The sequence below is a fragment of the Mustela lutreola genome, chromosome 7 (genome assembly GCF_030435805.1).
Source record: "Mustela lutreola isolate mMusLut2 chromosome 7, mMusLut2.pri, whole genome shotgun sequence".
Lineage (NCBI taxonomy): Eukaryota > Metazoa > Chordata > Mammalia > Carnivora > Mustelidae > Mustela > Mustela lutreola.
The window spans coordinates 54977245-54999740 of record NC_081296.1 but is presented as its reverse complement, the minus strand read 5'-3'; the positions used below and the strand labels follow the sequence as shown (position 1 = coordinate 54999740).

The following is a 22496-nucleotide window of genomic DNA, read 5'->3' as shown; positions in this document are numbered from 1 at the left end:
GGCACGGTTTCAAGGTTTCGAGGAGCATCAAAAGGAGGGAGAGTGACAGGAGATTTCCTTCAGGGGGTTTGAAGCCCAAAGAGGAACCAGAGGCTGGGTCCTAGAGGTGGAGTTTATTTCTAGAGCATTCCTTTGTTTGACCCACTTTGTGCAAAGGATGAGGTGGAAGGTTCTTGGCTCATTCAAAAGTCAAGAATCCTGGTGGAAGTCGTTAAATAATGAACACAGGAGAAGGGGCCTGAGGTGGCTGCCAGATGCTTCATTGTGTAGAAACCTTTCGCGGCCTCCCAGCGAAGGGCCCCCGGGGGTCACGAGTTGATGTGTATCCCCTCCCCAATGTCAGGACGGGATTCTGCTGGGAGCCGTTGGCGCCTATGACTGGAACGGAGCCGTGCTGAAGGAGACCAGTGGCGGGAAGGTCATTCCTCTCCGAGAGTCCTACCTGAAGGAGTTCCCCGAGGAACTCAAGAACCATGGCGCATACCTAGGTAAGAGCCCGAGCGGGCGAGGAGGGACCAGCGGAACTGGCCCCACATGAGACGAGGGGCCTGTCTGTGACCATCCAGACACAGGTCAGAGGCCATGGCCTCTTCAGCCTGGCATCCACCGTGCCCAGCATCGTGCCTGGCCCGCAGTAGATTCTCGAGAAACAGGTAGAATAAGTGATAAGCAATGCACCTGTACCTGAAATTCAGCTGATGCTTCTAGACGCTAGGTCAGGGGTTTCTGCATCTTTAAAGCTCACTGCCTTGACTGGGGTTTGACCCATTAAGCACTCCAGAAGTGGACATTAGAGAGAGCTACAAATTGTTGAACATTGGTGATAGGTCCCTGCTCTTAGGCCCTAACCCACTGAACACAGTCACCTCCTATTCTGGAAGAACCATGGGCCTGACCCTTGATGCTGAAGCTGCCAGGGCAGATTCCTTTCTGAAAGGGCAGAGCCAGAGCAAAGGGGAGCAGGGGATGAACGGCCGAGGGTCCCATTGTTTCTGAGCCAAGTCGGCCATCTTTGAAGTCACCCATCATTAATGCCTCCTCAGACCCCACTCCTTCATGAGCCTGGGCCACCTGGAGTTGGCATATCTGTCCACATGTCTGTCCTCTCCCTAATGCTCCATGTCATCCTCACCTTTGTCACTCAGCTCTTCAGCTGCCCACCTTGCCTGTGACACTGTCCATGCGGTGGTCACCCCATTTTCCATCCGCAACTCTGGGACCCTGAGCTGACCACAGGACAGAAGCCTGGAATCAGGACTTGCCCAGGGAAATACAGAGGAATAGGTCCCTAGAAGTCCCCCAACACTACCTGGCCCACAGAGATTAAACCTGAACTGCATAGAGCGCCCTCCGGACCCCCTGGTAAGCCGGACCCCGCCTCTGCCTTCCAGCGGCTTCTCAGCCATCGCGGCCAGAGACAGGTGCACAGATACAAATTATAATGCAAGTGGGGCCAGAGTTCAGATGCAGGCACAGAAAAGGAGAGAGAGATTGGAGCCCTGTCTTGGCAAAGGCCCAGAGAGCAGAAGAGATGTCAGAAGAACGAAGGCTAGAGGCCACTTAACACAGACCAGTCATGCTCCTCCCTTGTGCTCAGCAGGGGGCTGAAAGTAGGGACACCAAGTAAGCGATAGTGGCTCAGTGGCCGTGAAGCCTTAACTATCAGGGACATAGCACCAGTGCCCTGGGCCCGAGTGAGTGGGACAGACACCGCCGGTGGTCGTAGTCCTGCCATCATGACAATCGGGCCCCTGCTGCGTGTGCTGGGGCCTATACCAGGGCTCCGAGGCAGGAAGAGACTGAAAAAACCAAAAAGGTCCAAGAGAAGGAGGGAGATGCGGAAGGTGCAGGGTGGGTTCAGGACCCAGGGGATAGAGTGGTGAGGCTGGGGTGGTGAGGGGCAGCAAGAAAGGGCAGGCAGGCTGGGGCAGGCAGTGGCTGGAGGAGGCCTCAGAGGCCAGGTTGAAGAGCTGGAGCTCTTTCGTGCTAGCGTAGGAAGATAGTGAAGCTATCTGAGTGAGGAGCCTCTCTCTCCAGGCTCCCAAGAGCTGTCTTCCTCCTCCCAGGAGACCCTGGTGGGGGAGAGCCAGGCCGAAAAGCCCTTCTAAGGCCCCACCATCTTGCCTTACCCACAGTCACAGCCTTGGGCGGGAATCCTGACAGAGTGCCTTCTCTCTTCCTCCTCCCTCTGGGTCTCATCCATGAGTGTCTGGACTCTCTGGAAGATTCCTTCCTACGTGCCCCAAGGGAGAGGGCTTTTGGAGGAGGGAGACCGGGAGGCCAGGCTCTCCTCCTCCATACAAGGAAGCTATATGGACTTCTGGCCGTGGGTCTTCCCCTGTCATCTTGTCAAGGCCTTCTGGGAGGTCGGTCCAGCTTTTAGGATGGCCCTGTCTGCCGGCCAAAGAACCCCATGGAAACTGAAGCCACAGCCAGCAGACTGTGGGAAGCAGGAAGTTCCCCTTGCTGCTTGCTGCTGTGAGAGGCGCCTGCTCCCAGGACATTAGACCCCCATGTCCCTCCCCCCACCACTGTCCCTCCTTCTGAGGAAGCCCAGAGCTGGAGGGCTAATTAAGAACATTTTCATTAGTGCCAGTGGGGGCTCAAAAGAAGGCTTGGTGCGGTGCCTGGGTGACCCTATTGGTTAAGTATCCGGTTCCTGATTTCGTCTAAGGTCATGGTCTCGGAGTTGGGAGATCAAGCCCAGAGTCAGGCTCCATGCTGAGCGTGAAGATTCTCTCTCACCCCTCCCCACCAAAAAGAGAAAACAAAAGCAAGCAAGCCAGCGAGGGAGCTCAGCCGCTCTCCCTCAAGCTGACCCCACCTTTATGCTAATACACAGCCATATCAGCCTAGGCGGTATCCTGCTTCGCTGACCTCTCAAGCCCCATTGCCCAGAATACACCTTTAAGAGCCAAAAATGTTGTGTCTGTAACCAGGGTAGCTCACCCTACTGCATCTGTGCTCCCAGTCACTGAATCAACTCGTCTCCACATCCTGCAGCCACTGTGTAAGCAACCAGTGGAACCATAGTGGTGACCCCTCTCACACACACACGCACACGGCAGAAGGAGACATCCGTTTGCCAGAAACAGCCTGGAAACCACCAACAAAGGCATCTAAAAACTGGGGTCCAGTATCTGAGGTCATCTGGCAGAGAGTGGGGCTCTAGGCTCTGCACGCCTCCTGGGCCCTGCGGGTGCAGCGAGAGTCACAGCGATCAGGCAAAGCCAACCCGACAGCCCGGAGTGGTGGCCATTCCAGAAGATCCCCTGGTTTCCATTTCTTTCTCACTTGCCTAGCGTACCTGTGGGACTGGGACGAGTCTCAGGGCTCCTTCCTGCAAAGTTCTGGGGCTGCAGACATCCCTGGGACCCCATGTGGATGCCCTGTGGAGCAGCTCCTTATACCCGGCAGCCAAGGCTCTAATTTCCCAAGAGCCACTTAGCTGAGGTTACAGGAATGAGGATGACACTCGCTGGTACCTGAGAGAGACAACTGGTGGGGATCAAAAAACAGAGCCAGCCCAATATGTAATAAAGCCCAGCTCAGACCCACCATTTCCCTCCTCCCTGCTCCCCCTTGCCCTTGGGACTCAGGACTCTGGGGAGGGAGGGGACATGCACGTTCTGGTTCAGCAGTGCCTTTTAGTAGCCCCCCGCTCCCCCTGCCACCCCGGCTTCCTCGGTGCCCTCCAGCCCGGAGTGGGGGGCCTGAGTTCCGCCTACCCTCCAAATCACCATCCTGAGCCCCACCTTTTCCAGCTGCCCCCTCCCAGTGGTACCTAGGAATCTCCACCCTGTGGTTTCACATCTGCTCAGCTGCCTGGACGTGTTCCCCAAGAGGGCCCGTCCTCAGGTACCCCCGAGGACCCGGGGCAGAGACCAGCCTGTTTCCTCCCGCGGCAGGGTACACAGTCACATCGGTCGTGTCCTCCAGGCAGGGGTGGGTGTACGTGGCTGGAGCACCCCGGTTCAACCACACGGGCAAAGCCATCCTTTTCACTATGCACAACAACAGAAGTCTCACCATCCACCAGGCACTGCGGGGCGAGCAGGTAAGGAAGGGGGAGTCTGAGGGCAGGGGCGTGGTGGGTGGGAACAGGGGAAAGACGGAGCTGCCGAGGACTCTGGAGCTCAGCAATTTGTCCTCGGAGGTTCTTTCCAGTTGGGGGGGTGGGAGGGACATATACCTCCTTCCTGCCAGCCTTGGAGCTGGACTGTCCCTTCCCCAGAAAGCCAGGCCCTGGTCCTTGCTGCAGCAAAGAGATCCTGGGAGAATTTGCTTGCCTCCGTTTCATGGACCTCGGGTCTCTGGTGCCAAACCTCTGCCCCTGCCTGCCAGCTTCTCTGGGTTCACATCCAGAGTTCAGGGTCAGAGGCAGCCTCCTGGCTCTGGCTTCTCAGCTCGGGCTGCTGGGGCCCCAGGCATCCTGAGGAACAGGCATGTCACTCCAGACACCTTCACGCTGCCATCAGTGGAGGGCAGCAGCATACCCACCCACAGCAAGGCCCCCTGGGGTCACCAGGACACCCCCAGCTTCTTTCCTGTCCTTGGAATGGGAACAATGCAGAATGCTACAGCCACCAACACCACGGCCCTGCCCAGGCTGCCGTGGGAAATGCGAGGTGTTGCTCTGAGTCTCGTGGGCCATGACTACCAGTTGCAAAACTATGATAACAGTCACTAGAGGGGGGAAGACCAGAAAACAGGGTTCTGATCCAAGTCATTCCAAAAGCTGAGGAAGACAGTGATCCTGAGAAGCCATAGAGCTTTTGCAAGGTTACACAATGGATTCAAGGCTGGGTCAGGTTTAGAACACAGGACTCTCTGAAAGCTCTCTGCCTTATGCTACCTCCTGACCCTTGATAATCTCAAAACTAGTGCATGTGTGCACACGTGCGCACAAGCGCAGATACACACACACACACACCCCACCTGGCAGCACTCAGCATCTGTGGTCCCCTGGGCCTGAGCTGGGCCCCAGCCAGGCCCTTACCATCATTCTCAGTTCACCCTTGGCTCTGCAGGGCCAGGAACAGACCTGTCTTCTGCACCTTTAACTGCCCTTGTGAGGACAAGGTCCTCATGGGGTCTAACCTAAATCCCTCCAGCTGCAGGAGGCCATCGTTCCCGTCTCAAGGGCACTGGCAGACCAGCCCCCTGCTCTGTCCCCGGGCCTCCACGCCACCTTGCCCAAACGCTGCCTGGGCAGGCTCTTCTGGGAATCCAAAGCTAGACCTTGAGAGCTGGAGGGAATTTGCTGATGAATTTATGACATTTTTACTGCCCGGTTCCTCCTCCAACATCCAAACGAGAAATCGCAGTGCTGAAGACAGCTAAATTAAGTAGATTCCAAATCTCTGTGACCCACATAGCTGAGGCCACATATTTAGACAAAAGACTCCTTCCCTCCTCCCTTACTTGCTCTCTGTCTGCCTCTTAATCACCTTAGGTAAGGATAGCTCTTTCCGCACCCACCCCCGGGCTGAGATTTCCGTTTTCCTCTTTTCTGTGTTTCTATCTCATTCCTCAGTTAAAAGCTTTTAATACTTGCAGATAGATTTCTCCTGAAGGCACCCCAAGCCAGGAGGCGGCTGGGGGAGGCAGTGTCACAGGCTTGGGTATCAGACCGGAGTTTCAACCCAGTTCGGCTATAGCCAGTCTCTGACCTTGGCCAACTGACTCAGATTCACTGAGCTTCATTCAGTTCGTTCCCTGTGAAATGAGGGCAGTGATCTCTCCTAAGGTAGCAAGGGGCTCACATAAGCCAACTGAGGTCACAAAGTGTGTCACATGGGGCTCGTCCGTGGAAAGGGGTCCTTTATCCTTCCCCAGTGGCCCACTGGTCCAAAAACCATTTATTATATTTATTATATTATGATCATACCCAGGCCCGAAGGGGACACAGCAGGCACTGTGCCCACTCTCCGTGGGGGGAGCAGGTGCTGGTATGGAGCTGCAGGGAGCATCGAGGAGGAGTACCCATCTCAGGCAGGGCAGGGCAGGGCGGGAGTCTAACAGGAAGCGACCTGAGGATGATAGACATTATCAGGCAGGAAGAAGGGGAGAGGAGGGCAGACAAGAGAAAAGTATGTACAGAGGGAAGCCTGGAACCCAGCCAGGGTCTTGGGCTTTGGAGAAATGAATGGGAATGACCAGAGAGAGTGTGGGAGCCTGGGGCGGGTGGCAGGGGGACACAGAGGCTAGTGGGGGACGGAGGCAGGTCCAATAGGGTCAGGCTGAAGAATTTGGACACCCCCCCCGCACCCTCTTCGAGAGCAAGGGAGTGGTGCGGTCAGCTACTAGAGGCCACTCTGGCTGCCCATGGGCGTGGACTGGAGAGTGAGGCAGGGTGTCCTTTGGGAGACGCCTCACCTGGGGAAGAAGCCTCAGAGGAGGGAAGTAAGCAGACTCGGGACAAGTCTGGTGCACACCAGGAAGGGCTGCTGTTGCAGAGGTGGCAGTGGGACCATGGAGGACCCTCAGGTTTCAGACTGAACAAGTGGTTGGCACCCTCAGTGAAGTGGGGGGCATGGCACCCGAGGGGGGAGAGGAGCATAGTGAGTGCTCAAATGCTAAAAAGAAACCACAGTTCCCCATCCGAGGTGCTAATCCCAAAGTTCTTTGTAACATTAAACATTGAAACGAGCCAAATGTCCCACAAGAGGATTGATTATGTTCGTGTGGCCTGTGTGTGGTTTGGAATATCACAGAACCACCGACGATCAGCTTGTAGGAAAAAATATAACCCATCAGGAAGACACTGTTCATGATCCATTGCTTGATTTAAAAAAACAAGCTATACATAAATTACAATCCTCGATTATACAAGTAAAGCCGTGTACGCACACACAAACAAGCCCCACACACCCTGGACAAAACAGACTGGACGAAAATGCACTCAGACATTCACGGGTGTTCCCGTAGGACGTTGGGACAATGGGTGACTTTTATCTTCTTGTTCATACTGTTTTCTGATTTTGCTCATTTTTGTCACAAGACTGTGTTGCTCACCAACAGAACAAATGGTAATCAAGACAATTTACCAATGGAAAGAAAGAAGGGGGGCGGGGTGGATGACAGAAGGAGAAAAGAGGGCAAGGTGGGACCAGGTGAAAACAGGTGAGTCCGGGGCGCCTGGGTGGCTCAGTGGGTTAAGCCGCTGCCTTCGGCTCAGGTCATGATCTCAGGGTCCTGGGATCGAGTCCCGCATCGGGCTCTCTGCTCAGCAGGGAGCCTGCTTCCTCCTCTCTCTCTCTCTGCCTGCCTCTCTGTCTACTTGTGATCTCTCTCTGTCAAATAAATAAATAAAATCTTTAAAAAAAAAAAAACAAACAGGTGAGTCCGTACCACGGAAGGGGAGTGGGTTGTGAGAAGGGGAGGACCTTCCTCTTTGCTCACCCTGATTCTGAGGGGAAGGGTGTCCCCGGCTCCCCGCACATTCCAGCCCACTGCCCTTTCCCATCCCTATGCTCTAGATAGGCTCTTACTACGGGAGTGAGATCACCTCGGTGGACATCGACGGCGATGGGCTGACCGATGTCCTGCTGGTGGGCGCCCCCATGTACTTCAGTGAAGGCCGAGAGCAAGGCCGAGTGTACGTCTACAACCTGAGACAGGTACTGGGGCGGGGGAGGGGCGCCTCACCCCAGCTTTCACTTGGGAGTCCGTGGGGGAAACAGGGCTACCCCAGAGAGGCCAGCACCCGCCCGCCGCAGAGCCAGGTGGGGGACAGCAGGACCCTCCTCTGTCGCCCTGCTTAAGGAAGCCAGAGAGGGGAACTCCAGGGGGAAAATGGGGTGGAGATGGGCTGAGCCTTGTCCCACCATGGTGTTGCAGAACCGGTTTGTGTATAACGGGACGCTGAAGGATTCCTCCAACTACCAGAATGCCCGATTCGGCTCCTCCATCGCCTCCGTTCGGGACCTCAATCAGGACTCCTACAACGACGTGGTGGTGGGAGCCCCTCTAGAGGACAACCACAGAGGAGCCATCTACATCTTCCTTGGCTTCCAAGCCAGCCTCCTGAAGACCCCGAAGCAGGTAAGACCAGGGGTCCTGGCTGCTGGGGCTGGGGCATCCCGTGCAGGGGTCTCTTCTGTGTCCTCCGGCAGGAAAGGATTCCAGTCTGTCCTAGCTTTACGTGCCTCGAGTCGGGATTTTGAAATGGGTGCTTTTGTCTTCGGGATGGGTGACTTTACCATCACCCCTGTGGGCACCCTCTCCCTGCTTGACTTTGTCTCCCCGGCAACAATGAAACCCCCGGGGACCAGAACCTCCCTACAGCCCCTCACCCACCCTGCACACACACGCATGCGGTTGATGTGAGTGGAGAATTCCCATGTGGGCTTGCTCTTCTCTGGAAATGCTGCATGTTGGAAACCCTGCTTTCCCTCAAGAGGGACCCATCTCAGGTCCCATGCTCTTGGGGGGTCATCATTTTTGCATACATATTTTCTTGTAAGGGGTTCTAATACACCATGGTCAGACATGTGACAGGGGTCTGCCAAGGAACACGGACTTACCCTGAATGGCAATCCCTTTTAAGACACAATTTCTTAATCTGAAAGGATGACTGGAGGGTCGGTGCCATCACAAACCAGGAGAGGAGATAACTTTGGACTGGGAAAGGAAAGTTTCCCAATGGTTCCAGTGGTTCCAAATGGGCTCTCTCCAATGCTCCCAATCGTAGCTTCCCTGAGGGTGGCCCTGACCCCCTCCCCCGTGCTAACAATGCCAGTCTCCAGCTTTCTCCTCCTACGTCCTGCAGAGAATCGCTGCCTCTGACCTGGCTCTGGGCCTCCAGTATTTTGGCTGCAGCATCCACGGGCAGCTGGACCTCAACGACGATGGGCTCATCGACCTGGCGGTGGGCTCCCTGGGCAACGCTGTCATTTTGTGGTTGGTTCTTCTGCTTCTCTTGGCTCTCGGGCTCTTCTGAGAGTCATGATGGACACCGGGTTTTAGAGATAAGGCTTTAGGACCTTTTTCCCTTTCTTCAGTCATTGTCAACCCAATCCACCTGGTTCTTGTCCTCTCGCGATGACACATTTCCTTTCTGTGGAATCACTCGCACGTGGCTTTGGAGTCCAATTCCCTCTTCCCAAGAGCATTCTAAGATTTTAGAGCAATCTGGTGTCCAAAAGTCTCTCTTAGAATTTGGCCTAAAAGCTCTGGCTGTTAGGGCATTTCTTCTGCTTCAGCTTTTTAAGCTCCTTAAAGAGTCAGGCTGAGGATATTCTTCTCGGCCAGACGGATCCTCCTTCTCCCCAAGTGCGGCAGAATGTTCCTGCCATACAGGGATCTCTGTCCCCTAAACCCCTCGGGGCTCCTCGTTTTCTTTTTCAGGGCCTCATCTCTGTACCATCTCATCATATCTTTGCCATATATCTGCATGCAGGGGTTTTCTTTACAATTAAAGTCTATAGCCCTTAAAAAAAAAAAAAAAAAAAAGCTTTGTAAAAGTCACTGTATTTTACTATGGGATGTGTTGGCTACTTTTTAAGCCAAAAACTGTTTAACTTTTTATGTATGTTGATGAGCTATTTTTGATTATAAATCCAGTAACTTAAAGAAACATGATAAAATAACAAAAATCATTCAGGGTTTCATCAGCATAACGTTACCGCTACTAGCATTGGGGTTTTTTTCTCCCCCCCCTACCAATCTTTTCCCCCCCGCAGGTAAGTTTATATAAGCACAGTCGTATTTTTCATATGACTTTAAAAAGGCATGAAACCAAAGTGTCCCACGACCTCACAGGGAAAACGAAGGAGTGGTCATGCTCGCAGGGTCAAAAACATCACAGCGCAGTTGGGAGGAGATGCCTTAGCCCGGGTTCCCTAGAAAACAGAGCCCAAGACTGGAGCTCATGTGTAACAACACCCCAGGAGGAGCCTGGGCCCTGAGGCAGAGATGGGGGCAGGAGTGCTGGAGGGAAAAAGAGGAGCAGTGTGAGTGGGGGCATCCCTGAGCTAGCCGGGGCTTCAGCTTCACACGGATGCTTGCTCCCTGTATCTCCCACAAGGCGGGACACACCCCGGCTTCTTGCAACAGACCGTTGTAGGGGAAGAGGGAGAGCAGTGTGTCTGGGGAGTCCCTCTATCTCCTGTGGTGTCCCCAGGCCTCTAAGGCAGTGCTGGGCTACCACACACTGGGGCCACAGCCTTGCTCTGAAGATCTGCTGCGTATGTAGGGGCTCATGGATCTTTGGAGGTGACAGTGGCAAGAGCAGCGTGGGTGGGAAAGGTATTTCCGATGTCAGTTCCAACAGCCAGGGAGCAAGACGGCTGCCCAGGATCCAGGGTACGAGGTAGACATGGCCTAACGGGTCAGTAGGGTGACACAGAAACTGGGTCCTTTACAGGAAAGAAGAGACACACCCCCACACCCCCAAAAGAATCACTTTGGCACAAAGGATCCATTCAAGCTCTAGATTTTGAGGTCTCAACCTAAGTGCTACCTTAGTGTGTGATGAAATTGTGGGCCAGAACCCTCCAGAAGGGTTCTGTGCTCAAACCCCATGGATCTCAAACTGCCCCATTGCAATCGGGTGCAGAATTTTTCTCCTTTTTTCCCCCTTTCTTTTTATTTGAGTATAGGTGATGTTCATGTTCTGTTAGTTTCATAGAGCATGGTGATTCAACAGGTTTATATGTTAACTGTAGCTTCCATCTGTCACCATATGCTGTTTCAGTATCACTGACTCTGTCCTTTATGTGGTGCCTTCCATTCCCAGATTTCCACATTCCACAGCTGGAAGCGGGTACCCCCCCCCCCACACACACACCCCGACACACTTTTTGCCCATCCTCCCACCCCTTCCCCTCTGGGAACCTTCGACTTGTTCTCTGTGTTTATAGGTCTGATTCTGCTTTCTATTTGTTTATTCATTTATTTCAGTTTTTAGATTTTTTTTAGGTTTTTTAAGATTTTAGATTTTTTTCACAAATAAGTGAAATCATATGGTATTTGTCTTTCTCTGTCTGACTCATTTCACTTAGCATCATACCCTTTAGGTCCACCCATGTTGTCCCATACTGGGGAGATTTGCAAAGGCTCGTAGCCCAGGCTTTACCCTGACCACTTAACCCAGAATTTCTAGGCAGCCAAGTTTGAGAACCACCGATAGAAGCTATTATGCTTACACAGCTCTCTACACTGTCAAGGGGCCCCCCTCACTGACCTCCTTCGATTCCCACATCCTCCTCAGAGAGATCTTGGGATCTGCCCAAGGGCCCTGAGGAACCAGTGGAGCTGAGACTCAGATCCGAGACCCCACACAGAGCAGGGAGGAGGCACCAGCCCCCTCACACAGTGAGCAAAACATCAGGACAGATATCAGTGTGAAAATTTGGACACATTCTAAATTGTACTACACCTGCTTCTTTTTATATAAAAGCATGGTTTGGAGTGGCAGTTCACTTCCTTCTCTGATTCTGTTTTTCTTACACCAGTAGAAGAATAAATTTGCATGGGGTGGTGTCGGGTGGATAGGTGGGGAATCTCTAGGACAGGGCGTGGTCCTCAATTTCGGCCTGCACATTGCAATCCCCAGGGAGCTTCAACACCTTGCTCTTCCAAGGGTGGTCCCGGACCAAGAGCGAGCATCTCACTGAGGGCTTACTGGAAATGCAGCATCTGTGCCCATCTATGGGGTCAGGGTCTGCATTTTAAAGATCTGCTTCCGCCCATCCCCTCCCCCTGCCCCATGGCCCCAGAGACGTGCAAACATTAAAATTTGGAAGCACGGCCTTCAGACAGGTGGATGCCAATTCTGATTTGATTTGACCTGGAGGGCAAACTGGGCATCGGGATTTTTTAAAACTCTCCCCATTATTCTAATGAATGTCCAGGGATGGAATGGGGAGACACAAGGAGGTCGGTGTGGTCTGCAGCGAGTACAGGCGCGAGGACATAATGAAGGGCTGGACTTTGGGGCTGCCCTCCACCCACCTGGCACTTTTTTGCCCCATAGTGTAATATCTGGGGCCCCTCTCTGCCCTCCCCTAAAGGTCTGCAGATTCCATTTCCATCTGCAGGACCCCCTTTCTTTCCCTCCCCCATCTCTGGGGCCCCGGGGCAGTGGAGTGCCCCACCCCCCAACTACTCGTTCTTCCACTCCACTCCAGGTCCCGCCCGGTGGTTCAGATCAATGCCAGTCTCCACTTCGAGCCGTCCAAGATCAACATCTTCCACAGGGACTGCAAACGCAGCGGCAGGGACGCCACCTGCCTGGCCGCCTTCCTCTGCTTCACGCCTGTCTTCCTGGCACCCCATTTTGAAACAGATGCAGTCGGTAAACCAGCTCCCACCCCACCCAGCCCCGAGTCCCAGTCTCCCCATGGACTTTGACATTGCTCTGCTTCAAAACCTGGGCTTCTGCTAAAATGGGCTTTCAGGGCCGGGTCGCACCTTGATGACTGCACTTGCTGATCTAATTCCAAGGAGCCAAAAGGGAACAGCATCCCGGGGTGAGGGTGGCCGTGAGCCGCTGTGACCAACAAGGGAGAGGCCTGGGGCAGAAGGAAATAGTTGGGGTGCGAAGTTTCCATTGGAACAGGGAACTGGGAGCTGTGGAGCATACTGGGCAGCCTGGAATCAGAGGATGTGTCGGATCCAGGAGAGGGAGGAGGAAAAGGGAGGGTCAGACAGACGCAGCCCCCAGTCATCACGGTAATGGCTCAGAGTGGGCTCATGGCTGCGGTAGGACGTGTCCTTCTGAAAATCATCCCTTCCACCCCAGCCCTGGGCCCACGCAGCCCCACAAAGTGATGACTGCAGGTTCTGGGACCAGACTGGGCCCTGGGGCAGGAAACTGCAATTTCCAAATTTTTTTAGTCAAGGAGCAGAGCCCACCTGAGGGGTGGGGGTGGGAGTGGGAGAGAGAAAAAGGCCAGTCTGGGCGGCTGTGGTCTTCTTTCTCTTCTACCTGAAAAAGGAGAAAGATGCCAGAACCTGGCACACGTAGAGGGCTGGCGGGGGTCCAGGCAAAGGGACGAAGCCTTTCCTGGTTGTAGCAAAAGATCAGCCCCATTGAAGGCAAGGAGGCTGCAGGCCTTACATCCCCGAATGGAGTCTTGGGTTCGAGGAGCCGCGGGGAGGGAACTGTGGCTTGTGGAGGCTCTGAGCCAGGCCCCACAGGATAACCTGGGAAAGTGAAGGAAAGGAGAGCTGGGGAGGCCTCGCCCTCCAGCGGGGGCTCAAATGAGGGCAACGCCCTGACCCCTCAACCTATCTCCTCTCCCACCATGTTCCTTTCTCCTGTATTTCTTCCTCTTTCTCTCCCCCTTCGCGGTCAGGCCCCTCCTCACCCCTCCTGCTTCTGCCTCTCTTCTCTTTGGCTCCTTCTTTTTCTCCTTTCTCACTGCATCACTCGCGCTCTGCATGGGAGGTTCCCACCTATACTAGGCCTCTCGAGGGGAGAAGAGCAGTTTTCCCAGACCAGCCTAGAGGGCTTCCTGGAGGAGTCTGGCTTTCAGGAGGCTCTCTTAGAAGACGGGCCAAGAGTCTTGGATGGACCCGTGGCTCCACCTTCCTGCTTTTGCCCTCTCCCTCCTGCAGGCGTCCGGTACAATGCTACCATGGATGAGAGACGATACGCCCCACGGGCCCACCTTGACGAGGGCGGGGACCGGTACACCAACAGAGCTGTCCTGCTCTACTCGGGCCAGGAACACTGTGAGCGGATCAACTTCCATGTCCTGGTGAGCTTGACACCCAGCAGCCCCACCAGCTGGGAGCAAGCTCCCACAGGAAGGGCCACAGAGCTGGAGGAGGAATTGCCACGGGAGAGCCAGAGAGCTCAGCGGGCACCAGGCTGGTTCCGAGTCCCCAGCAGACCTCAGGAGGCCCAGCCAGGGTGCAGAGTCCTGGACCTCGGCCACGCCATCCTTACGCCCCAGAAAAAGGCTACTGAGACACGGTATCCTGTGGTACCCTCTCCAAACTCCCTTCTTCCCCAGCACTCAGATGCCCACTGTTCCTTTAGCGGTGGTGGGGGGGGGGGGGGTCTGAGGTGGGAGGTGGGCTCGGTGAGGTCTCACAGAGGAAACAGGGGTCAGCCGGCAGGGGCCGTGGTTGGAGGGGATGGAAGCAGGCATTGGCTAAAGTGGAGGTAAGACAGGCCCTTGGTGGGGGCGAGCCAGGAGAAGGAACTGACTGTGGCCTGCCTGGCAGAGGTGGAGAAGCAGCAGGGGCCTGGTGCCTGGTTTCATGGATAAGGAAGAGATGAGAAGTTTACCCCATCCAGAAACTCCAGATACCTAGGCCACAGCTCTGGCCTTGGAGACATAAGCAGGGGGCACTCAGAGCCCCCTCCTGCCCCCTGTAGTTCAAAGGCCAAAAGTCAGAAAAATGAACAGATGTGGGAAGTCCTCCTGTCAGTTAACAGGGGGTCCCCTCTGATGTGTTCGTGTACCGGTTCTGAAAGTATGGTTCCCCAGACCAGCAGCAGCAGCCCCATCACATGGGAACTTGTTAGAAATGCGTGGTTTCTTTCTTTCTTTCTTTCTTTCTTTCTTTCTTTCTTTCTTTCTTTCTTTAAGATTTTATTCATTTGAGAAAGAAAGAGGGCACAAGCATGAGGGGCAGGGCAGAGGAAGAGGGAGAAGCAGACTCCCCACTGAGCAGGGAGTCCCCAGGATCCCAGAATCATGACCTGAACCGAAGGCAGACACCCAACCAACAGAGCCACCCAGGTGCCCCCAGAAATGCATGTTTTCAAGCCCCACACCAGACCCACCAAATCAAGAGTTCTGGGAGTGTGCTCGTGCCTCAGTATGTTGCCGGGCTCCCCTCAGGATTCTGACACAAGTTCAAGTTGGAGAGCCACTGCCTTGCTACAAAGAAGCCAGTCACGGCAGGATTCAGGTTCCATGGGGGAGGTTTTGTAGGCATTTCTAAGCGTCCCCTTCTTTACCCTTCGCACCTGGACCCAGCCGAACAGCCCCCGTTTTGCTCACACATTTGTTCATTCATTGACTCGGTATGCCCATGAACCCTGTCACAGTGCCGCGGCTGGGCCCCAGGCTCCTGAAAAAGGGAGAGGCCAGCACAGAGATAGTTCAAATTCCATGCGAGAAGTGGGCTGTGCACACGGGATGGTGGGGGCTGCCTGGGCCACCAGAGGCCAAGGCACCGGGGGACGGGTGCCCAGCCTTGGAGGCTGAGCGAGGGCTTGCTGAACCTCCAGCCACCCAGCGTGCTTCTCCATCCTGGCCTCACCCAGGATGAGGAGGCTGGCAGGGAGGCTGTCCCCCCGCCACACACACACTGCCTGCAGGAAGTAGCAGTTTTCTCTCATGATCCTGGCCCAGAAACAGGTGCTCCGTGCCCCCTCACCCCATCCTCATCTCCTTCCACACAGGACACCGCTGACTACGTGAAGCCAGTGACCTTCTGGGTAGAGTACTCCCTGGAGGATCCCGACCACGGCCCCGTGCTGGACGACGGCTGGCCCTCCACCCTCCGAGTCTCGGTACATGCCTGCATACAGGGCACACAACCTGGGTGCTCCGTTCCCCACCCCCAAAAGCCCTTTTCCTCTCCCTCCTCCCCAAAGCCCAGATCCAGAGGGCCCCAGGTACTCCTTCCCCTACCGCTGGGAACACGCTGAGGGAAAGGACGGGGCCTTTCCTGTTCGAGGATCCCCCGTATCTCCAGCATAGGGGAGACCTGGAGGGTCCTGGAGAATCACAGAACCAAAAGGGATCTTAGGGCTCGATCACCTGCTTCCCTCAGGAGCCGGTGAGGACACTGGGGCCCAGAGCATGGGAGTCAGCCACCCAGAGCCTGCTCTGCAGCTGGGGTCTGCCCCCCTCAACCACAGTTCCTGATCCCTGGCTCTAGTGGCATCGGAACTTTCTGGTATAGAACACTCACATGCTCCTCCCACCTGCAATTCACGGTTTATTTCTGCCTGAACTGTGATGGGAGAGCAGGCGAAATTCATGAAGTTAATATCTAATTCCTAAACCTTGAGGAGCAGCAAGGCTTCCGAAATCACCTCCTGCTCCCATCCGCCTTCCCTGCCCTCCCAGACCCCACTGCCCAGCCCCTGACCCTCACACCTTCCCTCTTTTCTCCTGATTCCGCATCCCTCACATATAAGAGAGGCTGTCTCATGCAGTTCGAGAAGGGGGGGAATGGACTGGCCCAGATGGAGACATCGTCAGTGACGGGTGCGTGAGTCACTACTGTTCCCCGCCACAGTAATTACAGAGACGCTAGGGCGAATGAACGAGAATCTGCCAGGCGATCCACGAGTGAGTCGAAGCCCATGTTGCAGATTGATGCAAAAGGCTCACTCTGCCCCACACGGGCAATCCCAGTGCAGGCTGCCTGTTAGGGCTGGAGGCCAGGGTGAAGACAGGAGTGAGCTCAGAGGAGGTATCGCTGAGCAACCAGAGGACAAGCCAGGAAGACTTCCTGGACAGGGCGACTTTCAGCCAGACCCTAAGGAATAGACCAGATTCAGATACACGGGGATGGGAAGAGTGGCCTTCCACTCCAGGAGAGCTAACGATATGACCAAGGGACGACAGTGAGAGAGGCAGGCTGAAGAGAATGTGTAAAGAGAAAAAAAATTTAAAAGGAGGAATAATCTGGGTCCTATCATCATCAAGGGCTTCAGATAGCAGCTAAATTTCTTTAAAAAAAAAAAAAATCTTGTTAATCTGGATTTCTAACCTCTCCCCATTTCTAGCAAATGAGAGACATTCTGCCCAGTGCTCTTCTGCAAATTTTTCGTTAGCATCCACTCAGTGCCCAGCTCTGGTACAGCCCTAGCCCTGCAGTATCTCGCTTCCTGGGGGATGAGCTGTTCCACATAATTGAGTGTAGCAGCTGCTTATCACATTAATTATTCCTTTTAATCAATTGGATGGAAATGTTCTGAAGGTGATGGCACAGTTTGCGCTCTTTGTAGGCAGGAGGCTGGGTGGGCATGGGGGCATCTTATGGGAGACTTGAAGTCGCCGAGGTGAACGTGGGTACTAGGGTTCAGTGAGGCACCTGGGGGTGACCAATGTTTTCCACTACGTCCCACCACTGGATGGCCTCCCTCCGCCCTCCTTTGTATGGCTCTGCTGCCCTCTCTGCTTTTAGCTGCAAATCCACCGTGCAACGGGGCAGCTGGGGGCTGCAGGTGGATGTGGGTGAGGCTCAGGGGCTCACCTTTGAGAAAGGTCCATGAATTTCAGATCTGTGCGAGCTTGGTTTCCCCTCTCCTGGGTTTCTGCTGTACCCTTGGGAGGGACAGCTGTGCTCCTCGGCCAACCTGAACGCTTACCTGCTCACTGAGCACGTGGACCCGGTAGAACTACAGGACCACAGAACCAAACTCAACTTCACCCCACCGTTTATAAATGAATGGTGCAGCCCTCCTTCCAGACACTGAAAAGGGACTTGTCCACATCCTGGACACTTTGGCCCCTTAGCGCTGATGAACTCCAGGTCCTATGGACCCCACCTCTGGCAGTCCTAACTTGTTGTCTCCTCTCCACACCCGTACCCCCAACACCATCATCATCTCTTGCCTGAACACTGAAGCAGCCTCCTCAGTGGCCTCCCTGACTCTAGCCTTGATCCCTCCAGTCCGTCCACCGACAGCGGCCACAGCGAGCCTTCAGCATGCAGGTCTGACGGGATACTCACTCCCTTGTCTACAGCAGTCAGTGATTCCTGTCACCTGCAAAGAATGACCCCAAGGCCCTAGAAGAACTGACTCCACTCATCTCTCCATCTTCCCCATCCCAAAATGCAGCAATGCTAAAGCACCCAGCATTTCCCAAACTCACCATGCTGCTTCATGCCTCAGACCTTTGCACAGGCTCGTCCTTCCCCTCGAATTCTCCGTCTCCCTGGTCACCCAGCTAACATGGTCATCCTTCAGAACTCTGACCTACTGTCTCTTCCCTGAAGGCTTCTCTGACCATGTACAGGACAAAAAATTGTTTCCTCCCCTCTGCCTCTCTTTTCCACACACAGATATCTATAATTTTTTTTTTGCACATTTCACACTGTAATTATTTATCCAGCACTCTTCCCCACGAGCTGAGAGCGGAAGCTGTGTCTTCCTCATCCTGTACCGCCAGTACCTAAGACCTTGCCCCCAACACAGATGATCCTTAAAAACCTGCTGGGTGGGTGTGGGTATCCTGAGCTTCGCTGAGAACTGAAGTAGACCCAGGAGCTGCGGAGTTTGGAGCCATGTTTTAAAGAAGGGAGTACCTGTGCAAAAGCAGGAGAAACAGCAGGGTGTCGTCTGGGAGGAGGGCAGAGAAGACGAAGCCCATGTCTAGTGTGGTGGAGTGGGGAGCCGGCGTGCTATGGGGGTGAGGGCCGGTTGGCAGCAAAGACAACCAACCAGCCACCCCGCCCTGACTTTCCCTGGCACAGGTGCCCTTCTGGAACGGCTGCAATGAGGACGAGCACTGTGTCCCTGACCTCCTGCTGGATGCCCGCAGTGACCTGCCCACGGCCATGTAAGCTGGCTCCTCCCTGCCCCTGCCCTGATTCCGTTCCTTCCCCCGCAAGTAGATCTGGGGCTCCCCAAGCCCTGAGTGCTGCCTGCATATGGTTCTTGGAGGCAGCATGGCTCAAACGCAGAACGTGGAGCCTGGGTTTAGCCCAGGCTCTGCCTCTAATTGCCTCTCATGTGACTTCAGGCACGTCCCTTCCCTCTCTGGGCCTCAGTTACTTCCTCTGCAAAATGAAAAGTACTCATCTATCCAAACTCCTCAAACTTCATTTAGAAAAAGGAATCCTTTCTTTGGAATCTTTACTATCAAACAGATGAAAGATGGAGACTAGGACCAGTGATCCTGGTGGCTCACCCTCCTAACCCCCAACTAGGTGACCTGTGGGCCCAGTGATGGACTGCTTGAACTAAGGAGACAAAGCAGGTGGCTGAGCACGGTGCCCTACTGGAAGAAAAAAAAAAAAAAAAAAGATATAGTATACAAGGAAAAATAATGAAAAATATCCTCTTTAAAATTTATGTCATTTATTTTCAAGTAATCCATCCTCTACTTTTAGAGGTAGTCTAAAGGTAGACTTACTGACTTACTCAGTCTGAGTAGCTAGAAAACAAAATGACTGAGCTAGAAAACATATACAATAAGTAGAAATAACACAGACAAACCCTGAGAAGGATGAAGAAGCAAACCGTCTAGCCATCCTGGCTACTCATCAAGATAGTCTCTTCATTTAGCTCCGAGCTTCCCGGTAGCCAAAGCCAAAAGGGATACATGCTGAGGAGAGCAGGGAGGCCTGGCCCCGCCCTCCCCATTCCATAAGCCTGGCCCTGGGTGGGCTCTGTCCCACAGGGAGTACTGCCAGAGGGTCCTGGGCAAGACCACGCAGGACTGCTCCGCCTACACGCTGTCCTTCGACACTACGGTCTTCATCATCGAGAGCACACGCCGGCGGGTTGCTGTGGAGGCCGTGCTGGAGAACAGAGGCGAGAATGCCTACAGCACGGTCCTAAATATTTCGCAGTCAACAAACCTGCAGTTTGCCAGCTTGATCCAGAAGGTAAGACCTCAACTGTGGGCCTGGTCTGCCTGAGGCTAAGGGCAGAGGCAGGAAGGGAAGGGTCCAGCCAAGGGGACTGGTGGGCTGCATGTTACAGCCACTGGGAGCTTACAGATCCCTGTGGCCAGGCTTTTCCCAGAGATTCTACCGGGTCTGGTCTGGGGCCACGCCCACATCAGCATGCTTTGAAAGCATCCCAGGCAAGGTCAGCGTGCAGCAGAGGGAGAGCCACTGGGAGAGGGGGGTCTGAGCCCTTCCCGAGTATGGGGAGGAATGTCTTTTAGCCTGTGTCCTTGGCTCTCAATAGGAGCACACACACATGCGTGTGCACACGCACAGCCACACACACCCCACACAGGTGCACACCAGCTAATACAGCCCCCTGCCCACAGTTCATCCTTCAGGCTTTCTCAAAAGGGCCCTCTCACAAGAACCGGAACAGGTTATTCCAAACTTCAACCTTTCCTATCATGCCAGAGACTGAGGCACAGAGGGGTGGACAGGGCCTGACCAGGACCACACAGCTAGTAAGTGGCAGAAGGGTTCCTGGGCCTGCACTTTAGGACAGGGCTTTGTCCTCATGTCACAAGCTCTGGAGGGCCTTCCGAAGCCCCAGAAGGCCGCACGGGCTCCCCCAGCCCCACACAGCTCCCCAGCACGGCCCTGCATGCACTCCGAGGGAATTCACAGTGCCTAAGTGTTGGCCTGTGGTGACCCTGAACTCCGCAGGGCTAGAGCCCAGAGAAGTCCCTGAGATAGGGTCACTGAGTCAACCCAGGACATCACTGTCATGTGGAGCGGGGGGCGGTCCCAGCTCCCCTCAGACAGTCTCTGCCCCCAAGGATCTCAGAGCATCCATGTGGAGCCCTGAGTGCTGGGTGGGGCAGACACGGAACCCCTCAGTCTCTGCCAGGCAGTCCCTTCCTCAGGCCCAAGGCTGGGCCGCACAGTCAAGCCCACTGCAACCCCAAGTGAGGATGAGCAGCCCATGTGATGGCCCTCTTTCCCAGTCCTGTCCCGCCCAGAGATTTTGGCATCTGTCTGAATTGGGGTACTTAGGGGAAACAGGGCCCCAACCCGTATCCACCTTTCACTACTCCCCTGGTCCAGACGCTACAGTGCCATGCCTATTCATAAGCCCAGGGGCCAGTCTTCGTGGGATTTTGTGTCTGTAGCACAGAAGAGCTTTGAGAACTGAGGAGGACAAAGAGAAGTGGGCAGCGGGCAGCGTGTTCTAGAAAGGGCTACATCCACACATGCAGCGGGGTTATGGGGGGTGGGGAGGGGCGTGTGTGTAGGGATAGCTCACAACCTAGCTCTGCCTATCCAGCCCCAGCCCAGGAGCTGCTCACAGCTGGGAGACCAGCACTCCTCTCCCTAGGCTGCCCTCCATCCCACCATCCAGCTGAGGGGAACGCTCGTGGAGGAAGCACCCCCACCCCAGCCAGTTACAGATGTGTGTTAGTCTGATCATGAGCACTTTGCACACACACATGCAAAAGCTCACAGACCTGCCTGTGCATTCAAGGAAACCCACCTGTTCCTCATGCCTGCCACAGGGCACACACAGGCGGAGTCTACACAGACATGCCTTTCTGTCCACACGTGCATATGCATGCCCAAAGATACACACAAGGACACACAGCCACCCAACAGTGTCAAGCTAGAGCACTGTGCGGAGTCCCCTCCCTCAGGACCTTAGTGGAGGTGACCCCGGCGCTGGCCCAGCAGGACCCCAGCTCAGAGAGGCCCAGGAGCCGGGCGGTGATTCCCCCTCAAAGCCACTGCCTCCCGTGTCTCCGGGGCCCTTGGGGTCCCAGCTTCCTTCCAAGGTCTGTGGTACAGCTCTGGTGTAGGTGGTGGGGTGCAGCATGGCCAGGTCTCTGGCCCTCCTAACAGCTGCCCGCGGTGCTCCCCACCCTCCCCTAGGACGACTCAGATGGCAGCATCGAGTGCGTGAACGAGGAGAGGAGACTCCACAAGAAAGTCTGCAATGTCAGCTACCCCTTCTTCAGGGCCAAGGCCAAGGTTGAGGCTGGGGGCAGTGTGGGGGCAGGACCGGGTGGGTGCTGGGAGGCACTAGGGAGGCAAGGGAGATGGAAATGAACAGAGGGGAGAACGGGGGAGGGAGGGAGAAGCCTGAGCATGGCTGTTAAGTCTGTTAGTGTTTTTCACCCAGGAAATGACACCCACAGGACCTAACTAGCCAGCCCACCCCCAAGAGAGCATCCAGGCTCCTTCACCTCAGGGCAATGCCACCACTCCACCCACCCCTCTCCTACCACCTCCTGGCCGGTTATCCCTTTATCCTTTATCCTAACACACTTTTTCCAAGTCCAGCCTCTCTCAGCCTATTTTGTGCACGGGGAGAGATTGGGAGAAAAATTGACGTTTTGTGAGCACTTGTCATGTGCTTAAAAGGACAAGTGGAAAGTGGGTAGGGTGTGTGAGGGGAAAAGCAAATTCCCCAGGAAGGAGAATCCCCAGATTCCAGACTCCAGATCACGTAGCATTTGTCCGTCTCTACGGGGTACTGGGTAGCCACTGAAGGTTCTGGAACAAGAAAAGACCCAGCTGAGACTAGGCTACTCGTAGAGCTGGCATCAGACAGAAGGGAGCTTGAGGCAAGAGTCAGGGAGAGTGACAGCTTGTTCCCAGGATCGGAGTCTGCCAGGCTGGGGGAGAGAAGGAGAATCCTCGCCTCCCCTCTGGGACACAAGTCAAGAATGGGGCCCCAAAGTCTCCTTGGGAAACCCCATGAAGCAGATCTGAGAAGAACATGAGGTCTGGGCAAAGCCCCTGTAATGTCCCCAGAGTCGGGTGGGAGGTGGTGAGGAGGGTCAGAGAGTCAGAGGTCACAGGCTACAGTCCCTTTGGCCAAGGCCAAAGGAAGCATAGGACTGGACCATCAGAGTGGTGGGAGGACCGCTGGACCAGGAGGCAGGTGCCTTATTGAA

General features: G+C 54.9%; 1 protein-coding gene across 1 annotated transcript in view; it reads left to right on the top strand.

Moving 5' to 3' along the window:
- Nucleotides 1-22496, top strand: part of ITGA11 (integrin subunit alpha 11) — a 114274-nt gene that overhangs the window by 76584 nt on the left and 15194 nt on the right. The window contains exons 11-21 of the mRNA XM_059180927.1: nt 344-488; nt 3909-4057; nt 7482-7622; nt 7843-8046; nt 8774-8904; nt 12135-12301; nt 13567-13709; nt 15371-15481; nt 18403-18488; nt 19332-19539; nt 21469-21567. Coding sequence (XP_059036910.1) covers nt 344-488; nt 3909-4057; nt 7482-7622; nt 7843-8046; nt 8774-8904; nt 12135-12301; nt 13567-13709; nt 15371-15481; nt 18403-18488; nt 19332-19539; nt 21469-21567 — 1584 coding nt within the window. The remainder of the gene's footprint in view (nt 1-343; nt 489-3908; nt 4058-7481; nt 7623-7842; nt 8047-8773; nt 8905-12134; nt 12302-13566; nt 13710-15370; nt 15482-18402; nt 18489-19331; nt 19540-21468; nt 21568-22496) is intronic.